Below are 21,688 nucleotides of genomic sequence, written 5' to 3'. Positions count from 1 at the left end.
CCGCAGGTGTACGTACTTTCAGCCTTATTGACATATCCATTCATGCTGCAGATGCCATGTCTGAGCTCACTCACCATTGCTACTTTATGGTTTTCTTATCTGCCCACCAGTAAAGTTCACAAACCTCACATGAAATCCAGTAAAGGCATGCACCTCCGAACGCATCAGGTGAATAATCATCATTTATTATGTTTAACCAAGTGTGTGTTTCTCATACCCTGTCGGCGCTGGGTCGTATTTCACTCAAGCGTTCGGTGACATCAGGAGCTTTATGGGCGGTGTAACCATCAGCGGCTGAGCATATAAGCTGCGGCGATCAGAACGTGGAGCAGGTTGGAAGCTGGAGAAGCAGATTCACCATGTGGGCTCTCGTGTTGCTTTGCAGTGTGCTCTTTACTCAAGGAGTGCAAGGTACCAATCTCTGTTTTGTTTACTGAATGCAATTTCATTTTTTTTTTTTTTTACATTTAAGACATCATTTTCTATTTTGGGAAAGAAATGTTTACGTCTTGAGAAATGAGCCCCATTTAGTGTAATTTAAAACAACATATTTGCATATTATTACCGTTGCTCGGACTGACGCGGCGTCTCTTTAAATCCTCCAGGTTGGACAACTTGGCAATATGACCATACAGGAACGGATCAAGGTACGGGGTTTGAACAACATCACTGAGTTTTAAAATGTTTCCGTAGTGTGTGTTCACAAACTGCTGCTTTTGTTGTTTCTATTTTCATCAGTGACCTCCTGTGGTGGGTACATGTACAACTATAATGACACCTTCCAGAGCCCCAACTATCCAAACGCCTACCCAAACAACTTAAACTGCATATGGTACATTAGACCCGGCGGCCAGGTTATCCGTTTGGAGTTCTTCAATCTCGAGTAAGTGAGTGGTCTGTTAAACAATTGTTTTTGCCTGGACTGGCTTGATTGTTTAATTTGCTATACTGCCTGTTTGGTCTCAGCACCGAGTGCAACTATGACTGGGTAACAATCTACGATGGCTACGACACCAGCAGCAGGGTGGTGCAGCGTCTCTGCAGCACACATTACATGGCCTACCACTCCACCGGCAGCTATTTAACCGTGCAGTTCAGGACTGATGGTAGTGTGACCAAACAAGGGTTTCGTGCCAGCTACAGAGTTGTGGGTAAGACGCCGTGGTTACGGTCCATTTGGGATAAAGGCCCGATGTTGCCTATTTACCCATAATTCCTGTGTTCTCTTCCAGCTGAGAGTTCCTGCAGGTTCAACTGTGGCTACCAGGCTGGAAACTGCTCTTGCCTCTCAGGCTGTGAATACAGAGGGACCTGCTGTGCAGATTACACGGGTAAGCCGTGATGTGACGTAACGTCCAGAGCGGTGTGCCTTACCTCACAGAAACTTCTTCATGCTGAACGAGAACTAACAAAACTGCTATTGTTTTCCATGAAGTCGTCAACTTTTTAAGATGGAGCTCCTCCTTTGTTTTTATACAGCACATATCTTTCAGAATGCAATGAATTAAAGGTTTATTAATGACCACACAAAAAGCATCAACAGATGACTTTTGTCTTTATCTGTTTGCTTGCATGTTTTTTTTTTTTTGTTGATTCATGACCTTAGCCTTCCTTATGAGCCCAACTCGTGCACTATATAGTGAAGAAGTGGACCATATGAACTTTAGTATTAGGTGATAACGACATCGTAACAAAAAACCTTTTGTTCCTTCAAAATAAATAAAAAACACTCACTGTTTAATTAATTCCCAATGATGTCAATCATATTTCTTGGGTTAAGGTTACATAAATGCATATTTTATGCCCAATTGGGTAAATATAAAGTTTGATAATGAATTTTTTTTCAAGGCAGTTATAATATTTTTTTGTTTAATGAAATGGTCTGAATAAAGACAATTGTTAAATACCAATGATAAAAAAAGTCATAATTTCAAGTCAAACTATTAGATAAGCAGCACAAATGTTTATTTCAGTCATACCTGAGTTGGACTTGGGGTGAAAGGATTTGCGTACGTCTCTGCTGTTGGTGTTCAACAGGTCAAAGTGTGCTGCAGTCTCAGTATCCCCCTGTGACTACAGCTTTGTGGTTGCAACTCAAAAAGCGACGTTGCATAACTGGAGTGAATGACTGTGAAATGTTCTCCTGTCCTCTCTTTCAGCGCACTGTGGAAACACAACCGCACAACCGGAACTCACGTCACCACAACCAACAGGTCTGACAAGCTGCTTAATGTCTGAGTGACCAGACGCAGGTTTTTTTTTTCTTGTTTTGCTTTTTTTTTTTTTTTTTTTTTTGTTACATCCGGGTACGAGATGTCAGGGCAGTTGTCTGATAAGAGGTTGTCTGTTTGATTCCAGCTTCAACCACCCCCACTGTGCACTGACCTTGTGCTAGATTACTCCATGTAGCCCTGATCTCCAGCTCGGTGTATATGTGAAAGCATTTTATGTGCTTATATGGCTAGAAATTCTCTGTGTAGATGTTACGTATTTCTTTCATGAGACATCCAAGGTTTTTAAAACGACGAGACTCACTTTTCTTTTCTAGCTTGGTGAGCGGTTTGTCCTCCCTACAGCTGTTTGGCCTTGCATAACCTCGGTGTGGACCTGTCTCTTTCAGCTCATCCTACTTGTCGATACAACTGCGGCTACGACCATGGAAGCTGCAGCTGTTCCTACTCCTGTCAGTACTATGGAAACTGCTGTCCCGACTTCCACTGTAAGCATTGAATCAGCAGCACTAGTGTTTATTGTACTGAAAAACTATGGCAACAGTGGGATTTCCCTCAAAGTAAGAAGCTGTGTGTTTTAATAAAAAAAAAAACTTTATTCCACAGCGTACTGCGGGTCAACCACACAACATCCCGTCACAGGTAGGAAGACCCTTAGCACAGAAAACGACGCATAAAATGAATGAATCAAACGATAATGCTTTAACACCCTGCGTTTTTCCAGCTCGACCGTCATGCCGCAACAACTGTGGAAGGCACATGGGAAGCTGCTCCTGCTCCAGCTCCTGTCGATACAACGGAAACTGTTGCCATGACTACTACTGTAAGAAGTCACACCCGGCCGGTTCTGTAATGATGGCGTTTATAAAGGGTCTCAGAAACTCTGCTGTGAAACACCAGTACAAAAAAAATATCTTTTGTTTTCTTCTCATGCAGCATACTGCGGATACAACACCGTCTATCCCACCACAAGTAAGACAATCAAATGAAGAAAATGAAGAAATTGTATCAACTTTTTTTTTCAGATTTTTACATGTTACAAAAAACTGGCATGGTTAAAAAAAAAAACAAAAAAACAATTAAAGCAAGCAAAACAGGCAGTTCTATGGTGGCTTGGAAAAAAATATTCACACCCCTTAAACGTTTCCACATTTTTCAGGTTACTGCCGCAAACTCCGAAATATTTTGTTTGGACTTTGTCCTAATCTTTACTGGATTAGGACAAAGTTGTGTGTTATTGTGTTCTTTTTTTTTTTTTAAACAATAAATAAATCAATGTGTGGTAGACATTTGTCTGCCTCTCTCCTGTCAGGCTCTTGAGCAAAATCTATTGGAATCCATTTCCTTTAGATGACTCTTCCTGAATGTAATCCACATGTAATTTAATGTGAGCAGAAATCCAGCTGCTCTGTGAAGGCTTCGGTGATTTGCTGGAGAACATTAGTGAACAACAGCCTCATGGAGGGCATGAAGCATGGCACATAGGGTGGAAACAAAAATGTAAAGGGAAGGATTATATAATAAAAGATAAGCATCCTCTGCTTAAACCATTGTAAGCAAAAATAGTATGGCACGTCTTTAAACTCACCAAGACATGGCGACCCGCCTAAAGCAATGGGCTGGATAAAGAGAGCAAGGGGGAACCGTGGAGGAGCTACAGAGCTGGTAGAACCGATTGTCAGGACATGTATCTGTTCACTCCACAAATCTGGGCTTCATGGTGGTAGGAAGAAAGGTGAAGGAAAGCAACAGAAAGTCCCGTTTGCAGTTTGCCACTAGCTGTGCCCTAGACAAAGCAAACATGTGGAGCGAAGGGCTGTGGTCAGGTCAAACCGAATTTTAACTTTGGGATGCGTTTGTGAATTATTTGATTGCTTTGACTCTGTCCCGTGCCACAGGTCAGCCTTCCTGTCGCTACAACTGTGGTTATCACCTGGGAAGCTGCTCCTGCCAAAGTTCCTGTCAGTGGAATGGAAACTGCTGCCATGACTACCACTGTGGGTACCAAATCTAAGGCCACGATGACTTTTGCATCCACCATCCTCAGATAGACACCATGTGACGTAGTGAACTGAATGGCATCAACTGGTTCTGCATTCATATTCATGACATGTTGACAAAATAATTTTTTTAAATTGTGAAATATATGAAAAAAAAAACCCACTTTATTTTTTGATTCATGCAGCATACTGTGATCGGACCACTGACGTTCCCGCCACAGGTAGGACAACCTTTAAGTGAAGAAATGTATTACTTTTGTTTGGATTTATTTTACAGGAATTTTATAATAATAGGATTATTAAGAAAACACACGTCTCTGACATATTTGTCATGGTGTTTGCAGAAAACATGCCATACCTCTGTCTGGGGTGGAGTCTTTTTTAGAGAAAATCAAGAGAAAGAAAAAAATCTTTGGACAACAATCAGTTTATTGGGAAAAATGGATGTGATAAATATTGGGATATTCTGAAACAAAATCCGTCAGACTGCCTGTGATCTGAGACTGGGACACAGTTCAGCGTACAGCAGGAAAATAACCCGAAGCACACTGCTAAGGCAACACTGGAGTGGTTTAAGGGGAACATTTAAATGTGTTGGAATGGCCTGGTCAAAGTTGAGACTTCAATGCTTTTGTAAGGCACAGTATAAAAGCATGTCTACGGCTGCAGAGAAAGCTCAGGGTAACCAAAGCTGGTCAAACATTAAAACTTTAAAAAGGAAAGTTGTACAAAGTCTAGGAGATGGTTGCACTGGAGAGGAGTCTGATAACTTCATTCTTTAAATTATATTCTGAGTTTATTAGTAACACAATAAAAGGAACTGAAATAGGAGAAAAATGACTTTCTGCAATCAAAGAATTGCGAGCGTCCTGCCTCGATGCTAGAAATCCTGCAGGATTCTGGAACGAGATACTTCAAATTTAGGCAATCTTGGCAATAAAAAGCATGAATAAAGTAAAAAAACAAAAACAAACAAAAAACAGATGTGAAACCTTTTAGTAGATTTTTTTTTATGAATAAGAAAATGTAGATTTTACTTGTTGAAGCAGTTCAGATTTGCTGCAACCAAAGAAAAATCGAGACGCGAGTCTTTTTAATCATCTAAACACAAGCTTAACTAAGAAAAAGGTGGAACTGATGGATTTTTTTGACCGCATTCACCTCACCTCTCTCCCAGCTTGGCCTTCCTGTCGGTACAACTGTGGTTATCACCTGGGAAGCTGCTCCTGCACAAGTTCCTGTCAGTGGAACGGGAACTGCTGCCATGACTACCACTGTGGGTACCAAATCAACAACCATTGCTGCATCCAACATCCTCAGATAGACACCATATGACGTAGTGATTTGAATGGCATAAACTGGTTCTGCATTCATATTCAGACATGTGTTGACAAAATCATTTTTTATTGGGAAATATATAAAAAAAACACTTTATTTTCTGATTCATGCAGCATACTGTGATCGGACCACTGAGGTTCCCGCCACAGGTAGGACAACCTTTAAGTGAAGAAATATTTTTATTTTGTTTGGATTTATTTTACAGGGATTTTATAGTAATATGATTATTAAGAAAACACACCTCTCTAATGCATTTGTCATGGTGTTTGCAGGAAACATGCTATATCTGTCTTTGGGGTGGGGTCTATTCAGAGAAAAACTAAAAACTTTGGACAACAATCACTTTATTTCAGTTTATTTATATAATCCTAAATGCAATCTCAACGCACTTTACCAAACAAACACAGCCAGCTTATATACTGAAATATAGAATCTACTTCATCAAATAATATAGATCGCTTCATGGCCAGATTCAATACAGTCACTTCCATCCTAGGTGAAAAACAATCCACTGAAGTTCAGTTTACTATTTGAATGGGTAAAATCTTTTCTCATCCATCATCTTCAAATGAAAAGCATATTATACTACAGCTAACCTGCCCAGAAAAGGGCCGCCCACCAGAGTTCACAGATCGGGCCAGGAGGGTCTTTAATCAGGGAGGCAGCACAGAGACTGAAGGTAAACCTGAAGGAGTTGCAGAGCTCCCCAGCAGAGACTGGATTATCTGTCCACAGGTCGCCAATAAGCAGTACACTCCACAGAGTTGAGTTTATGGACGAGTTCCCAGAAAAAAGCCATAACTTAGTGTTAAAAACAAGAAGGGGCGTGGACAACTCCCTAAATGTATGGTGGAAGGTGCTCTGGTCAGATGAGACTATAATTCATCTTTTAGGTCACAAAGAAAACTGCTGCATCTGGTGCAAACCCAACACATCCCATCACCCTAAGAACGCCATCCCCACAGTGAAACATGGTGGCGGCAGCATCATGCTGTGGGGATGTTGTTCAGCAGCAGGGACTGAGAAAGTTGTAGAAAGTCTAGGAGACGGTTGCACAGAAGAGGAGTCTGATAACTAAAAGATCTGCCTCCCAGGGACTCTAGGATTCACCAGTGAACCTGCAGCCTGACAGCAAAGGGCTCAGTTAAGAACATATGGATCAATCAAATTTCTGATATACAGTATGATGGCAGTTATTCTTTAAATTATATTCTGAGGTTAATAGTAGCACAATAAAAGGAACAAAAGTAGGAGAAAAATGACTTTCTGCTATTAAAGAATTGCGAGCGTCCAGCCTCGATGCAGGATTCTGGAACAAGATACATCAAATTTAGGCAATATTGGCAATAAAAGGCATAAATAAAGGCATAGAAAAATAACAAACAAAAAAACAGACGTAAAACCTTTGAGTAGATTTTTTTGATGAATAAAAAGATTTGATTTTACTTGTTTAAGCAGCTCAGATTTGCTGCAACCCAAAGAAAAATCGAGACGCAAGTCTTTTTAATCATTTAAACACAAGCTTAGCTAAAAAAAAAAAGTGGAAGTGATGGATTTTTTTGACCGCATTCACCTCACCTCTCTCCCAGCTCGGCCTTCCTGTCGCTACAACTGTGGTTATCACCTGGGAAGTTGCTCCTGCCAAAGTTCCTGTCAGTGGAACGGAAACTGCTGCCATGACTACCACTGTGGGTACCAAATCTAAGGCCACGATGACTTTTGCATCCACCATTCTCAGATAGGGATCACGTGACGTAGTGAACTGAATCAAATCAACTGGTTCTGCATCATTAGTCAGGCATACAGTGATAAAAGTGTGAGATATATGAAAAACAAATCCCCACTTTGCTTTCTGATTCATGCAGATTATTGTGGATTCGCCACTCCCACTCCAGGTAAGACAGTTTTTAAACAATGTTAACGCAGATATATTTTCTCATAACATAAAATATTTTATTAGATTTTATTATGCAATTATAATGAATTTGACTCGTAAAGTTTAAATGATATGTGTTGTGAATTGCCGCTATAAAAATAAGATTTAATTGAATGACACGCATATTTTATCTTTAGCGGCTCTTTTTTGATAAAAATTTTAAAAAGGGGAAAAAAACAAATACAATTCAATTGTAAACATTAAACAATGTTTTTCAGTTTGCTGTAGCCCATAAGATATATTTGGAGATGCAGGTAACTTAAAAAAATTACAGTAAAACCTAGATAAACAATTGGATCGTCTTCGTAATCTCATAATGTCTTTACAAAACTTAAAGGAAAACAGCTCTGTTTAAACATCTTGCGCTGAGCAAAAAAAGCTGAAATAATCCATTACTCCCCTTCTTCTACCCTCTCCTTGGTCACAGCTCAGCCATCCTGCCGATACAACTGCGGTCGCCACATGGGGAGCTGCTCCTGCCATAGCTCCTGTCGGTACAACGGGACCTGCTGTCATGACTTCCACTGTAAGCATCACATCATGCATCCGTTTAAAAACATTTATACTTATAGTTACTCACCAATGAACTAAAACAAAAAAATCTACATTTGTTGTTCAAACAGCCTACTGTTATGTTGAAACAACGCCATCAGGTAGGATTTTTTTATTTATTTTTTTTTTGGGCAAAATCACCATCATACCACAGAATTAAACAGTCTTCTTCAGCAGGCTCATGTGGAGGCTCCCTGTATGGCTCTGGCACCTTCACAAGCCCCAACCACCCCGGCCACTACAACGACAACTCCTACTGCGTGTGGCAGCTCAGGGCTGCGTACGACCAGAGGATCTTCCTGGAATTTTCTTACTTACAGTAAGTAAAAAAAATTACATCTGCAGGCATTGTGAGAATGGAAAATATAACTAGAGCTGCGGGAAAATACCGTCAAATCTGATTCAACATGGCTACAAATCTTTTTTATAGAGTGTTTACGTTTATTTACCATTTCCCCTCATTTTGACAGACTGGAGAACTGCTGCAACTGTGACTACATTTCCATCTACGACGGACCGTCTGTCAACTCAGCATTTTTGGGCAAAGTGTGCAACAACACCCAGAACACTTTCCACTCCACTTCCAGCTACATGACTGTGCTCTTCCGGACGGACAGCTCTGTGGTCGGCCGAGGATTCAGCGCCGATTTTACGAGCTCTCTGAAACCCAGCTCAGGTAAAGCTGGGCTTTCTGTGGCCGTTTGGCATTTAGCTTTACCTTCAGCTAGTTGTGTCTTTGGGAATAAAAGTCAGGATTTAGTCTTGTGGACTTTTCTCTTGTTAAACATCAGTCACACAAGGTAAAACTGGTCCACATGGCGTTCTGAATAAATATAACAATACATCCGGCTGATGACCTCAGGGTCAGCTGGGGATACTGAATGTTACACTTTAGTCTTTGTCAATAGAGATGGTTGCCACCAAACCATTTGTATTCATCTTCACCCCTATTTAAATACTTTGTATCTTTTAATTTCCTATTTTGTGAATTTGATGCCTTTATTGAGCAGTTTCTAGACATGGAATGGTGAGGGGAGAAGTAGAATGACTCAAAGGTTTCTGGGTCGGGGCTTGAACCCCTGACAACCATGTTGAGGACTGAATCCTTGGTACATGGGTCATGCTTTCTGCTATGTAGTGCCAACTTTTACCACAGTTACAATTGCAGGTCTTCCTGAGACTGACTTTAATATTAATAAAATGGCTCAAACGCAGTCAGATTGGACGGAGAATGTAAACATTGGTTTTCTTGTCTTGCCGATTTAGGCAAAGAGTGAATAACGCACCCAAGTGGATTTCAGTTCCTAATTTATTTATGGGCACCAGAGTAAGGGTGTCTGAATACAAATGCATGGCATACTTCCTTTATTATTTATTTAAAAAAATGGTTTAAAACATGTATAACTTTGCCTTTCTTTTTTTTTCTTAATGATGCTCTAGTTTGTGTTGGTCTAACAAGGGGCCTCCAAAAAGGATCTCAGCAATTTGAGAATAACACAAATTCAGTTCCTCAGCCCAGGCAGTCTTTTCTAATAAAAAAGTGTATCTGCATTAACTGTATTTCTTTTATAAAAAAAAAAAAAGTGGAGTAAGTATTTTTACTGAGGCCAGACCTTTTAAAAAAACATTCAATTAAAATCTTCCTAGAATGGGAAGCAAACTTATTCATCTCTCAATAACGCCACTTTTGCCTTTACATTTTACTTGAATGTAAATAAGACCACAAACATTTAAATTTGGCTACATGAGGAGTTTTTGAAGACGTTCTGTTTTAATTCCTTTATTTTGAAGAAAGTTTATTAAATATTGAACATAACCCTCTTTCAGGTCGTACTGAGTGCTCCTCAGACAACATGAACATTATCCTCAACAGAGCCTACCTGAGCTCTCTGGGGTACGACGGCCACAACCTGTCCCTGAACGACCCACACTGCAGGCCGCGGATTTCCAGTTACGACGTGGTCTTCAGTTTCCCTCTGAACTCTTGTGGGAACATCAGACGGGTAAACGACTTATCACAATCCTGAAAACATGAATATTGTGTGACAATTTCCCATCATTCTTCTTGTGCAACTCTCGAGAACCACAGACGGGTTCTTATCTCCCATGCCCTTCCTCCGTCGACAGATTGAAAAGGGCCGAGTTATGTACACCAACAACGTCCGTGGATGGCTCGCCACGAGTGGCGAGATCACGCGTCACTCTCACCTGAAGATGAACGTCACGTGTCTGATGGAGCCAGATTCTGTCTCCCAGATCACGTTTGTTGTGAGACACACGGGTAACAACAGCATCACGGGTTCAGGTCGATACAACACCAGCATGGCTTTCTACACGTCCAGCAGCTTCTACTATCCGGTATGTCTGAGCGGTGAAGAAGGGACTGGGGAGAAAGCTGCTGTTGCAGACGGTATGATGCTGATCTTTTGCTTTCTTTTCATTCAGGTGACTGAAGTCCCGTATATGGTGGTTCTCAACCAAAACCTGTATGTTCAAGTGGACTTGAGAAGACCCGACAGCGGCCTTGTTCTCTTCCTGGACACCTGCAAGGCCTCCCCATCACCCTTCGATTTCGAGAGTAGACCCTACTATTTAGTACGAGACGGGTAAGAAGAGAACAAGTAGCTCACCAGAGCTGTCTGTCTGGGTTTGTCTTTTTTTTACCAGTAAGTAAAGGCTATTTCTCTGTTTCACCTGCAGGTGTAGCGTGGATAACACCTACCGGCCAATCTCTTCTGGCTCCGTGTACAGAGCCCGGTTTTCATTCAGGGCCTTCCAGTTCCTGCGAGGCACAGAATCTGTGTACCTCCAGTGCAAGGTCCTGATCTGCCCCGCCTCGGACAGCAATTCCCGCTGCCGCCGCGGATGCAGAGGGCGGGCGGCCAGGGAGCTGGAGTCCGAACACGAGAGCCAAACTCTGGTCGTGGGTCCCATCCAGCTCAAAGGTCAGTGTGCATCTCGATCCGTTTCCTGTGTTGCCTTAAATACGACCGGAAGCTAAAAGAAAAGTTATTGATTTAAGAAAATATTAAAGTCAAGCATTTTTTCTTTTTGGCAGAGTCTGAGAAAGAGAAGGAAGCGCCTGAAAAGCAAAGCAAGGTCTAACTTGATGCTGCAGAGACCTCCTCCAATCAAACTTTCTACTCCTTTAAATGAGATGCTAAATCCTTCTCTGCATTACTTTTCTGTCTCATTACTTGATTAAATGCATTATCAAAAGAAAGTCTATGTCTGCATGCCTTATTTTGTCAAACACTAAACTCAAGCAAATAGACTTTTGCAATAAAAACAAAAAGTAAAAAAAGGAAAATTCAACCTTCATCCACCAATAACCTTCCCTGTAACCAAATATGGTTTGTTGCAACAGTTTCCAGAGAGAAACACAGATGTTCTGGGGTATCCAGGAGGGTTATAAGCTACTTCCTGAGAGTTCTGGGCTTGCCACAAGGTCTCCTCCCGGTGAGGCCATCCATTATCTAAACCCGATAATCTGTGCTGGGTCGCGGCAGGGCTGGTGCCTATCTTCAGTGGTAATTGGGCGAGAGGCGGCCTACACCCGGGACAGGTCACCAGTCTATCACAGTTGACCAAAAAAAACCCTCCAAAGGGAGGCAGTCGGGAGGCAACCTAACAAGATGCAGGAACCACCTGATTCCTTTCAATGAATAGCTCATCATCTGGGCATAATCCCTGTCCCAAGTCCATAGGTGAGGTTAGAAATGTCCACAGACTGGTAAATCTAGCACTTCATTTTTTAGGTTTTGGTCAGACAATCCTACAGACAAGCCTAAAATCCCTTTTTCCATCTGCTGCCCATCTTACCATCACACGTAAGCAAGACACTAAGGTTACGGCTGGGTAATATATTGAGATTTTAAACAGACTTTTTTTTTTAAAGACATATAAGATGAGACTATATTGTGTATATCTGGATGGTCTATGTTGCATTATAATTATACTTTTATGTATTCCAGTAGGTTATTTTGCAGCTGTTTCTCCAGTTAATCTACTGCCGTTGATATGTGCCTGTGAGCCTTTGTTATAATTACTACATAAAAAGAAAAACGTATTGCGATAAATATCGTATATCGACATTTAGCCTAAAAATACCGAGATATTATTTTTGGTCCATATAGCCCAGCCCTAACTAAGATATTGAAACTCATCCTATGGAGTAGAGACGGACCACTGACCCAGAGGGACCAGCCCACCTATGTCCTGTTGAAAATCATGGCATCCCATTTTAGCTGCTTAACACTCCACCATGTACTGTAAACTAAATGAGACCGAGGGGTCCTAAACTAAACACCCTCCTCAGTAGGACTATGCCTCGAGTTCCGGTTAATGAACGCCAAAAATTGGATCGGACACGAGCGTCAACCATGATAAGAGCCCGACCTGCTTCAGGAAGTCTTGGATTTGTGCCTCCAGGAGCTTTTAAATTTGGATATACAAGGACCGGATAGTCCTTGGAGACTTCCTTGGCACCAGTTCTATGATGGTCAAGACCTGATCCACTGCTGGTCCGTAGCCAGGACAGAACCCAGGCGATTCCTCCTAAACCCAAGGTAGGACCTGGTTAGAGCCTCATACCCAACACCCTACAGTAAAGCTGGCCAGAGGGGCTGAGAAGTGTGATCCCTCCATCGTTGGAGCACACCTTCAGCCCCCTTTTTTTTGAAAGAAAAGAAAAAACATGGACAATAATAACAATTGAGGCATAGTTAAAGTCAGTTAGAAAACACTTTACTTATAAATTAGTAATCCATGTCACAATAAAGTCTTCTGCCATCTCGGCTCCGGCCAGAAGTTTTAACATTCATTTTTCTACGACACACGGGGAATATAAGGCAGCCTTTTACCGAATGTCTCCATTAAATGTAGGGAACAATACCAAGGAGGGGCTTCTAAAAAACAACAACAACACCCTCTCTACATGTGCTGGTAAGCAACAGACAACAGCTCCCAAGACAAAGGACAACCTTGCTGAAGTAGCAGTCTTACAGCAACACAGTTTAGCTTTTCTTTTTTTTTTTTTTTTTTTTTTTGGGGACACAAAAACATCTATCCAACCACTCAGGATACAATATTCAATAAATGCTCAAAATAAAAGCACTGGGATCCTTATATTTAATGGAAAATCTCATTGAGAACTACTAAAAGGCTAGAACATGGTACCTGTGGTGCTACTTGGCAATCCTGGAACTGTGTTCACATGAGACAAGATTGATTTAGTATTAAAACACAGAGACGCTGGTTACACACCGATTTCACACAACGTCAGAAAGTCAGACAATGACATGATGCAGGTAATAAAAAAAAAAAAAAAGATTTAAAAGAAACAAGTCAACCTTTCATGATGGAGGAACACTATACAGCAGGCGAGGAACCCATCGCATACCTGCTTTGGCCAGGTTTCACTTCTGATGCCGGCTCGTTTTCTTTTACAGAACAGCCGACATGGACTCTGAAGTTAATTAGCAGCATTCATGGAGCAGAAATTTGGCCAGTAAAAAGTTAAAAATACAATCACGGCAACCACAATCACCCACCCCCTCCACCCAAATAAGGTTCTTGGTCTAGCTGCTGAAATAAGAAGAGCAAATGGTGTTTTAAAATAACAGTCGTCTCAAACTTGGACACAAAGAAAGGCGATAATGTCAGGCACTGCAAAGAAATGGTAAGAACTGCACCAAGCACAGACATAATTTCAACAAGGCGTCGATAAGGCCAACTGTAAAGATCTGAGAAATAAGAAGAGTAGCTTTGGGTGTGTTGAGGATTTAGTTTCCTGGCGCCGTCACAGATGGAAGAATATAACAAGGGGATCACCTATTTTGTTCAGTGCCAAGTCCGAAATTTTCCGCACACTAAACGCAGACATCAGTCCATCTACCTATAAATAGGTTTTTAGGCTCTTGATGGTTGACTTGAATGGTTTTTCCCAGGTTATATGAACTTCAGTGAGTTTAAAAAATAAATAATTTGATGCACAAATGACATTTTATGGAGGATTTTCTCAAATCTCCTCATGATCAAAATTAGACGTACCGTACATACTACAGTCATACTTTGACTGCATACTATTTGCATTCATGACCAAGCTTTAGGCCCAGTTCTGGTTAAAGAAACTGACAATTTTTCTTGGCAGAATTGCAATAGTTTGTTTAAGCTGGCTGATCTCCAGGCATCTTTTTAACCGGGTTAAGCAGGGGGTATCCCAGAAGCTTTAAACGAAACTGCTTTCTCCAGTCAATAAAACGGGCTCAATGTCCAGACGTTCAACTATCTAGCTGCTCATTTACGGTGAATAATAAAAATAATTGTCTGTATTGTCAATGCAACACACATTCTGATGAAATTCATTTAACCCATCCCTTAGGGAGCAGTGGGCGGCCTTATGTGTAGCGCCTGGGGCATTCGGGGAATAAGAATATTGCTCAAAAGTCTCAGAGTGGCAGTCTGTAGGATTCAGACCCAGAATCTAACCCCTAGGTTCAACTACCTGAAGGTATTCTCCCTTCTTCCTCACACAGCGACAGTGAAACAGAGCCATGATGCTACCCGCCTGTTTAGAGCTGCTTTCTGCCCATAATAACAGGAACGTTGACCAACGTCTGATGAGAACTGATGTTTTCACCTGATACGGTTTAATGTTTGTTACCGGTCTCACAACCAGACCGTTTCGATGTGTTTACGATGGTTTTATGTCTTCATGATATAAAGCACTTTGAATAATCTGCTGAAATGTGACGTGCAAATAAAGTTGACTCGACCTTGCACACTTCTCAACACTGTGGCCAGCGAGCTGCGTTTCCTCCAGAAGGCTTTAGGCTTTTTCCATGTGATGTTTTTCGAATTTTTGTCACGCTAGAAAACAATTACTGGTTTTTTTTAGCATCTTTCGGTGCATGGCAATGTTAAACTCGCTTCATTTTTGGCAGCGATACCGATGTTAGCGCAACTTCCATTTCACCGCAGGCTTGAGCCCTAGTGTCTCCTGAACCGCTCAGGATCATCCGAACCGATGTTCGTTAGAGGACACGGTTTGGCTCAGCCGAAACTCTGACACAACTGGGCTTTCCAGCTGTACTACGATCTCAAATTCATTCATTAAAACTAGTTTTGGACTCTAGAAAGCAGGCCAACGTGTTTCTTCTGGAATGCCGTCCCAAAGCAAGAAAGACCTAAACCCTACAGGCAATTTGTGGACTTGGCTTAAAAGCAGCGTTTATGCCAGAAGACCAACCAACTTCAATTAACTCTAGCACAGTGGTCATTTTTTCTCAATCAGAACTGGATCTAAAGTTTGTTGATGTCTACAAATTTTGTTTCCCTATTCTTGTTTTTCAGGTGCATTATTGTGGTGTTTTATGATAATTTCACCCTGGAAGAAAACAAAAAGAGTTCAAATGCATCGTTCCAACACTCAAAATCAAAAGATATCGCTAACAAAGCTGAGTGCATGTAAACCTGTGATGGCCGCTATAAGGAAAGGGTGTTGTGACCAATTTTAAAAATATAAGCAGACCGACTCGTCGATCCATCATGATGTGCTTATCCGTATTCAACAATTGAACTGAATTAAAACCTGAACTGCTTAAGATCCAACATAGGAAAACCGATTGAATGTTTAGGAAATGCTGAAATTCATCCATATATGTACATTTGAACTAAATTTAGTGCATTTCTACATAAGTTAATTTAGAAGAAACGTGACGTCTGCCACCACCGCCAATCATTTCTCGAGCCGTAGGAAACACTGATTTCTCCTTTGTAATACACCAGAGCGGGCCCCCTTTTCGCGAGAACGGCAACAAACATCCTTCCGAAGGTCAACGCGGCCCTGTGCAAGTAAAACTTTTAAAGGCTGTGCTACATACAGGCCGAGTGAAAGACCAATAAATAAAGATTCCTATCACGTAAAAACAAGTCGTGGGCTAAAAACAGTTTGCTCCCCGGTCCCCGCGATCACTTGTGCTGCCCGCGGGCGAAGTGACAGGCAAAGTCGTACTTGCTCTTGCACTTGTGGCCGCAGATGTTGCACTGGAACGGGTTCTCGTAGCCGTGGCAACCCATGTGGATGGTGTACAGGATGTTGTCCGGGAAGTAGATGTCACAGTGGTGGCAGTGGTGCAGCACGTGGGGGTCCTGCGCGGGCGCGGGCGGGCCTGGCGCCGGCGTGCTGGGCTGGCTGTTGGATATGCTGGGGGTGCTGGTGCGCCCGCTGTGCTCGCTGCACGGTCCGCCCGCGGGACTGCAGCCGCTGTGCGGGGGGGCCCGGGGCTCCGGGGTGATCGGGGACGACGCGGCGGCGTGCGCCATGCTGGCAGCCACGGCGACGGGAGCGGTGGCCGGGTGCGGCTGCTGGATGAGGAAGGGTTTCTCGTCCACTACGGACTCCGCCCCCGGAGACATGGGAGCCTGGGTCTGGGCCTGGGATTCTGAGGGAAGGCTGGCCAGCTGGCCCGCCAGGGTGGACAGCTGGTTCAGAGGGTTCTCCATAACCATGTCGTGGTGGTTGTGGCTCGGGTTAGCGGAGAGCCCGTCCTCAGCCGCCCGGCCCTGGCCGTCGAAGGTCTCCTGGCGCAGGTGGGGCAGCTCGTGGGAGAAGTCGCTCACGCCGTCCGCCTTGTGCACCACCATGGACGGCGGGCTGAAGTTGATGAGGAGCCGCCGGCCGTAGCCCAGAGAGCTGGCCTTCTTCTGCAGGACGCTTAGCATCTTCTTGTGGGAGAGGGAGCGGGCGCCTTTCATCGGCAGGAGTTTGTGACGCCGGCGCCGGTGGTGGGACAGGTTGCTGCGGTCGCTGCAGCGGAACGAGCAGAGCTCGCATTTGTACGGCTTCTCGCCCGTGTGGGAGCGCATGTGAGCCTCCAGGTGGCGCTCGTAGGCCGAGGCGAACGGGCACAGGTGGCAGCGGTGGGGCTTCTCTCCTGTTTGTCGGAGGAAAAAGGAGTCAGAGTGAAATACGGTCGAACGCGGGATAGTGACCGAGGACAGGCGCACAAACAGTGAGCAAACAGATAAGAGGACCGAGATTAGCTTGGAATTTAATCAAGTGCAAACATCTGAATGTCAAATAAACGAATGATTTGCAAAACATGGTCTTCTGTTAGGATTAACCCTTAAAAAAATATACCTGTGTGAATTCGGATGTGTTCAATGAGCCGGGCTGTGCCTCTTGTGGCGTAGTTGCAGTAGCGGCACTTGAGTTTGCCGTCGTAGGTCCTCTCGAAACCATCAACCAGGATCCCTGAGCTGTCCTCCAGCGACATGTCCACCGACGGATGTTCCAGCCCATTCTGACTGCATTCTGGGAGCAGAACGCCATGCGCAGAAACAGCACACAGATTATTATTGCAGGTTTTGTACTCATCGGTCCTGTTGCAGCTTTCCTGGCGTTTAAAAAGTGGGCTTACCGATCCAATAAAACACGTTTGATCAATCTGTGTATCAAATTGGCACTTTCCAATCAAAAGGGCCGTTTCTTTGAACTAGTAATTCAATAATTTAAAACTCCCAATGATCTGAACATCCTATTAACAAATAAAGTCTACATGTGAGACTTCACACAGCCCCAAGTAAAACCATTCATCCCTCCTGAACATTTTCTGTCATTTTAACCCAAACCTCAATGTATTTTAATACTTGAAATGTAAGTTTGCTGTGTGCATGATGCTGCCACCCTCCATGTTTCAGCATGAGACTCAAGTGTCTCCCATACGTTGAGAATTAAGTTGTGGCGGCGGACAGAGCGGAGTCGCTCTGTATGGTATGGCGCAGCGCGGTGCCAGTCTCTGAATCACAAACATTCCTCACACAGGAAATCTCATATAGCAGGTGATAATTATTTACACCGATGCCCGTGCCCGCCCCGGTCTGGAAGCTATTATTTGGGTTTTGTTGTTTAAGTCAGAGAGGCCAAACTTCTGTTATTCCTATCTCAATTTCTCAATCGCACAATTCAACCAATCAAACCAACACAACTACTGAGACGGGGGTGGTTGGGTGGGGACTGGGTCGGAGGGTCTCTACATTTGTAGCCCATCTGGAGATGACTGTGGTCACCGATGCTAGTGCGGCATGGATACGGACTTATTTCCAATCAGGCTCCTATACCCAATCAGGTTTCAGTATTATGGTTTAAGGCGGGACATACCAGCTGCAATGAAAGCAAGAGCCAAACCAAAATAAACTTGGCAGGAGTAGCTGCTGCCATCACATCTGTTTCGTCGGAATCCACGAGTGTCACTATCCAAATAAGCGCGCCTTGACCAGCGTGGCTTGGTGAGGTTTCTCATGGCGCCTTCTGCTGATGACATGTTCATTTGATACGGCGAGTGGCTAAAACCAACCTTTGGTAGAGAGGCTCTAGGTGTCGCTTTGCCTAATTGGCTCGGAAAGTTCTGCTGGATTTCTCTCCTTTCCCCTAACGGATTTGATAGGAGCAGTCTCAGATTGATAATGTGCAGAACGTAGAGTGCTACACATGATCAATCGGGCTAGTCGGGTTATTGCAGAACAGCTGTCCTATGAATAAATTACATGCAGTTATACTGTGGTCTGGGTGAATACTCGATTCTGGCTGCATTTAAAAAAAAAAAAAGTTCAGGTCAAAAATCCTGATTGTTGTAAATTATTGTGCTGGCTCATAGGGCAAGGCAGCTGACATGATACCTTATAGGTTCAGTGGCCAGCGCTGGTTACCGTCACAACGAGAGACACTGAATAGTTCTCTCAGCCGCTTCTTGTGAAAATCGTACACTTAACGGTGAAAAAACAACAACCCATCAGAGTATTAAATATTGATTTAATGTTTATTTCTTTCGTAAGTGACCATGGTATAAGCAGGATAATGCCCTTTGAGTTGTCCATCATCAGACTTCGCTTTGCGTCGGACGGTTCCCGCCTCCGCGTCGTCCGTTAACTTCTGATAATGGACACCCCGTCGTGCATCATCCCTCATGTGGACTCCATTTACTAAACAGGTAAACTGGGAAGGCGTCTGGTTGCACTGGACTTTCTGCACGTGGGTCAGTAAAGGGGGCAGAACACAGATGGACACGCAGATTTGAATTTATTTAAATGAAAAATTTTTATTTTATTTTCAATTCTTTTACTGTGGGCTACTGCGTGAGACTCTTTCACATTAAACCCAAGTCAAATGCACTGAGGCTCATGGCTGTAATATGACAATATTTGAAAATGATGCAAACACCTTTTTTTTTTTTTTTTAAGAGCCGCTGCATGTCCACGCAGGGCTGCGTGCATTCTAACCATTTCAACAGAACCACAAACATACTAACTTGGGAGTGATGTGCAAAAACAACAACAAATACAGCATCATTGATGCACCGAGCAGTCTGATTGGTTATTACCAGTTATAAACAAACACTACACAGGATGTTCCGGCTACTGTTGGCTACTGTTCACTAACATCCATAAAGTATGTTAGTGAAGATTCTCAGTCCTCCAGGTCATGATCCATCCAAAAAAAAAAAAAAAAAAAATCAAATCTATCCATAAAGCTACAAACGACACAGCAGGAAACACACATGCGGGGACATGATACCTGCAGGCAGCTCGTCCACCTCCTTGACGCCGCTCACAGAGCCGGATATCATGTTGACATGTTGAGTCTGCTGGCTGAGATACTCCTGGAAATCCTTCACAAAGTCCAGCGTGTCCGGCTTTTCCTCCCCCATTGGAAGAGAGGGACGGAGAGATACGCCGCGCCGCGCTGCTCAGCAACACAGCACATTTGGACACTTATCAGTGAGGAGAACGCACATACCGAAGCAATGTTTGAAGAAAATAAGTCTGGTCAGCTGCAACCAAAACATTACATTATGAAAAAAAAAAAAACATATTTGTCAGTGCATTTAGTGTTACATAGCGGATTTGTACAGGTATACCGACCTCCGAAGGTTTAAGGGGGGAGAAAGCAGTCCGATGAATTATTTGTTTTTAACCGGAGTGCCGTTCAGTGGCTAGCCAGACACAAAGACAGGAGAACCCCGGAGAACAATGATTGACAAGCAGGAAATCGGCGCGATCCAATGTCTGCTATGTGTTTCCTACACGCAGCTCCTCATCATCATCATCATCCTTGGCGTCACCGTCGTCGTCATGTTTGTTCCCAAAGCGGCGTTAGCCCCGGCTAGCTAGCGTTAGCCTCCTCAGCGTAAAGCATCTTTTGTCGAGGCCGGCGCCGAACGTCAACCGACAACTCGCTGTTTACGTCAGACGCAATGTCCCAGTGCTCTAAAGCAGCCACATCCCTGCCGAGTCCCCGATTAACCGCAAGTATTTACAAGGAAGGCTAGTGTGCTATATCAAAACATTTAACCAGTTAAAGTCCACCGTGTTGCGCCGCTAAGAACCGTCCCCCCTACAACCACAACTCCTGCAACAAAGGTTCCTATCAGTTAAAAGAAGCGGCAAGTGGCGAGAGGGTTCTTGCTTTCAGTAAAAAAGAAAAAGGGTCAAAGAGGATTTTTTTTTAATTATTTTATTTCCAAAAATATTAATGAGAACAAAGCAAATACAAAGAAACTCTCTTAAGTAACAAAATAAAATTTCCAACCAAATATTCTGTATCAAAAGGTGTTTGAAATGAATGAAGCAATGACTTACAGTAGCTAGTCCTGGCAGGGGGCCAACAGGGGCTAGTGCCCCTGAAGAAATCGTCCGGGCCCCTTGTTATGGCCCTTGTACTAAAGAAATTACATTAAATACACTTACGATTATATCCACTGGCCAAGAAACCATAACCAATTTACTTTTATTTTTCCACCTTTACAGTTTCACTCTAACAAGGCTTTAAAAATGAAGCTGTTTCATGTTTAGCTTAAGCTTTGTTTTACCGCATTTTGAGTAACCAAGCATTCTCTAACAGATGATGGTTTTAATGCTAACAGCATACATTTGTTGCACATTTTGTTTAGGTATGTTATATCTTAGCATGTCTTATGAATAGTTTGTATTTATTTTTTATGAGTAATTTTTGTTCTTTTTGGCAAAAATATGGAATAAGTTAAAGTCTCGATGGTGTTTCACAGGGTAAATTTGCAGCAAAGTTAGGTTGCATTACATCTGCTTTATCTTTGTCTATAATATAGATATCATCTTCACACTGAGAACTGTGGAAAACCTTCAAAAGAAGTAAAAATTTTCCAATATTTTAAAGATAATTAACAAAACAGTGTTTTGCAAAGGTGTTGCACTTTTTCCAATTTTTTCCGAAACTTTTTCTTTTAGAAGTACCCTGTATTCATGTATCTTCATCCATTTTCCAATCAGCTCTAAACAGCTTCCTTGTCCCATGTGAAGACGAAGACAATCTCACAGCATGCTGCTGCCGACATATTTTGGGAGAGGTGTGTAGGGTTACATGCAGGGTTAGTATTTGGCCACACATGCAAGCCAAAAATCTTCATTTCAGCTTCATCCCACCGCAGCACCCGATTCCACATGCTTGCTGTTTTCCCTTCAGGGCTTGCGATAAATTGAAAACACAACATCATTTGAATTGTTCTTGCCACTATTCTATAAAGGCCACATTTGGAGCTGCATCATAATGAATCGTTGCCGTTTCCAACCTAAACTCTGCAACTCTTCCGGAGATA

The 21,688-nt window shown here is 42.9% G+C and overlaps 2 protein-coding genes across 6 annotated transcripts; one reads left to right on the top strand and one right to left on the bottom strand.

Annotated features, from left to right (window-relative positions):
• The first annotated feature begins 304 nt into the window (after positions 1 to 304).
• On the top strand, positions 305 to 11,280 carry cuzd1.2 (CUB and zona pellucida-like domains 1, tandem duplicate 2). Of its 5 annotated transcripts, none has more exons than XM_036126812.1 (25): positions 305 to 411; positions 606 to 647; positions 739 to 883; positions 967 to 1,151; positions 1,233 to 1,331; positions 2,160 to 2,213; positions 2,621 to 2,719; positions 2,838 to 2,873; positions 2,956 to 3,054; positions 3,168 to 3,203; positions 4,130 to 4,228; positions 4,417 to 4,452; positions 5,409 to 5,507; positions 5,683 to 5,718; positions 7,159 to 7,257; positions 7,435 to 7,464; positions 7,933 to 8,031; positions 8,129 to 8,158; positions 8,235 to 8,376; positions 8,528 to 8,733; positions 9,885 to 10,060; positions 10,185 to 10,415; positions 10,503 to 10,663; positions 10,758 to 11,002; positions 11,116 to 11,280. In XM_036126812.1, exons 1-25 carry the CDS (start codon positions 360 to 362, stop codon positions 11,160 to 11,162), a joined length of 2,583 nt encoding a protein of 860 aa, XP_035982705.1. In that variant the 5' UTR covers positions 305 to 359; the 3' UTR covers positions 11,163 to 11,280. The 5 variants fall into 5 exon arrangements, with proteins under 5 accessions (XP_035982705.1, XP_035982704.1, XP_035982707.1 ...); XM_036126811.1 differs by having other exon boundaries at positions 8,232 to 8,376; XM_036126814.1 differs by lacking the exons at positions 4,417 to 4,452; positions 5,409 to 5,507 and having other exon boundaries at positions 8,232 to 8,376.
• Positions 11,281 to 12,781: 1,501 nt separating this feature from the next.
• Positions 12,782 to 20,449, bottom strand: ikzf5 (IKAROS family zinc finger 5). The gene is made up of 4 exons (XM_021317228.2): positions 19,980 to 20,449; positions 19,633 to 19,800; positions 17,200 to 17,373; positions 12,782 to 16,993 (listed from the first exon to the last, which is right to left on the bottom strand). Exons 2-4 carry the CDS (start codon positions 19,763 to 19,765, stop codon positions 16,029 to 16,031), a joined length of 1,272 nt encoding a protein of 423 aa, XP_021172903.2. The 5' UTR covers positions 19,766 to 19,800; positions 19,980 to 20,449; the 3' UTR covers positions 12,782 to 16,028.
• Between the last annotated feature and the right edge of the window lie 1,239 nt (positions 20,450 to 21,688).

The sequence above is a fragment of the Fundulus heteroclitus genome, chromosome 22 (genome assembly GCF_011125445.2).
Source record: "Fundulus heteroclitus isolate FHET01 chromosome 22, MU-UCD_Fhet_4.1, whole genome shotgun sequence".
NCBI lineage: Eukaryota > Metazoa > Chordata > Actinopteri > Cyprinodontiformes > Fundulidae > Fundulus > Fundulus heteroclitus.
This window is presented reverse-complemented; position numbering and strand designations above follow the sequence as displayed.

Bases quoted from the DNA above. Each gene is read 5' to 3' on its own strand.
- cuzd1.2 (XM_036126811.1), top strand. From the start codon at position 360: ATGTGGGCTCTCGTGTTGCTTTGCAGTGTGCTCTTTACTCAAGGAGTG. The intron at 3,055-3,167 runs GTAAGAAGTCAC...CTTCTCATGCAG, and splicing joins CTGTTGCCATGACTACTACT to CATACTGCGGATACAACACC. The intron at 7,258-7,434 runs GTGGGTACCAAA...TGATTCATGCAG, and splicing joins CTGCTGCCATGACTACCACT to ATTATTGTGGATTCGCCACT.
- ikzf5 (XM_021317228.2), bottom strand. From the start codon at position 19,765: ATGGGGGAGGAAAAGCCGGACACGCTGGACTTTGTGAAGGATTTCCAG. The intron at 17,374-19,632 runs GTATCATGTCCC...TTCTGCTCCCAG, and splicing joins GGTGGACGAGCTGCCTGCAG to AATGCAGTCAGAATGGGCTG. The intron at 16,994-17,199 runs GTATATTTTTTT...TCCGACAAACAG, and splicing joins ACACATCCGAATTCACACAG to GAGAGAAGCCCCACCGCTGC.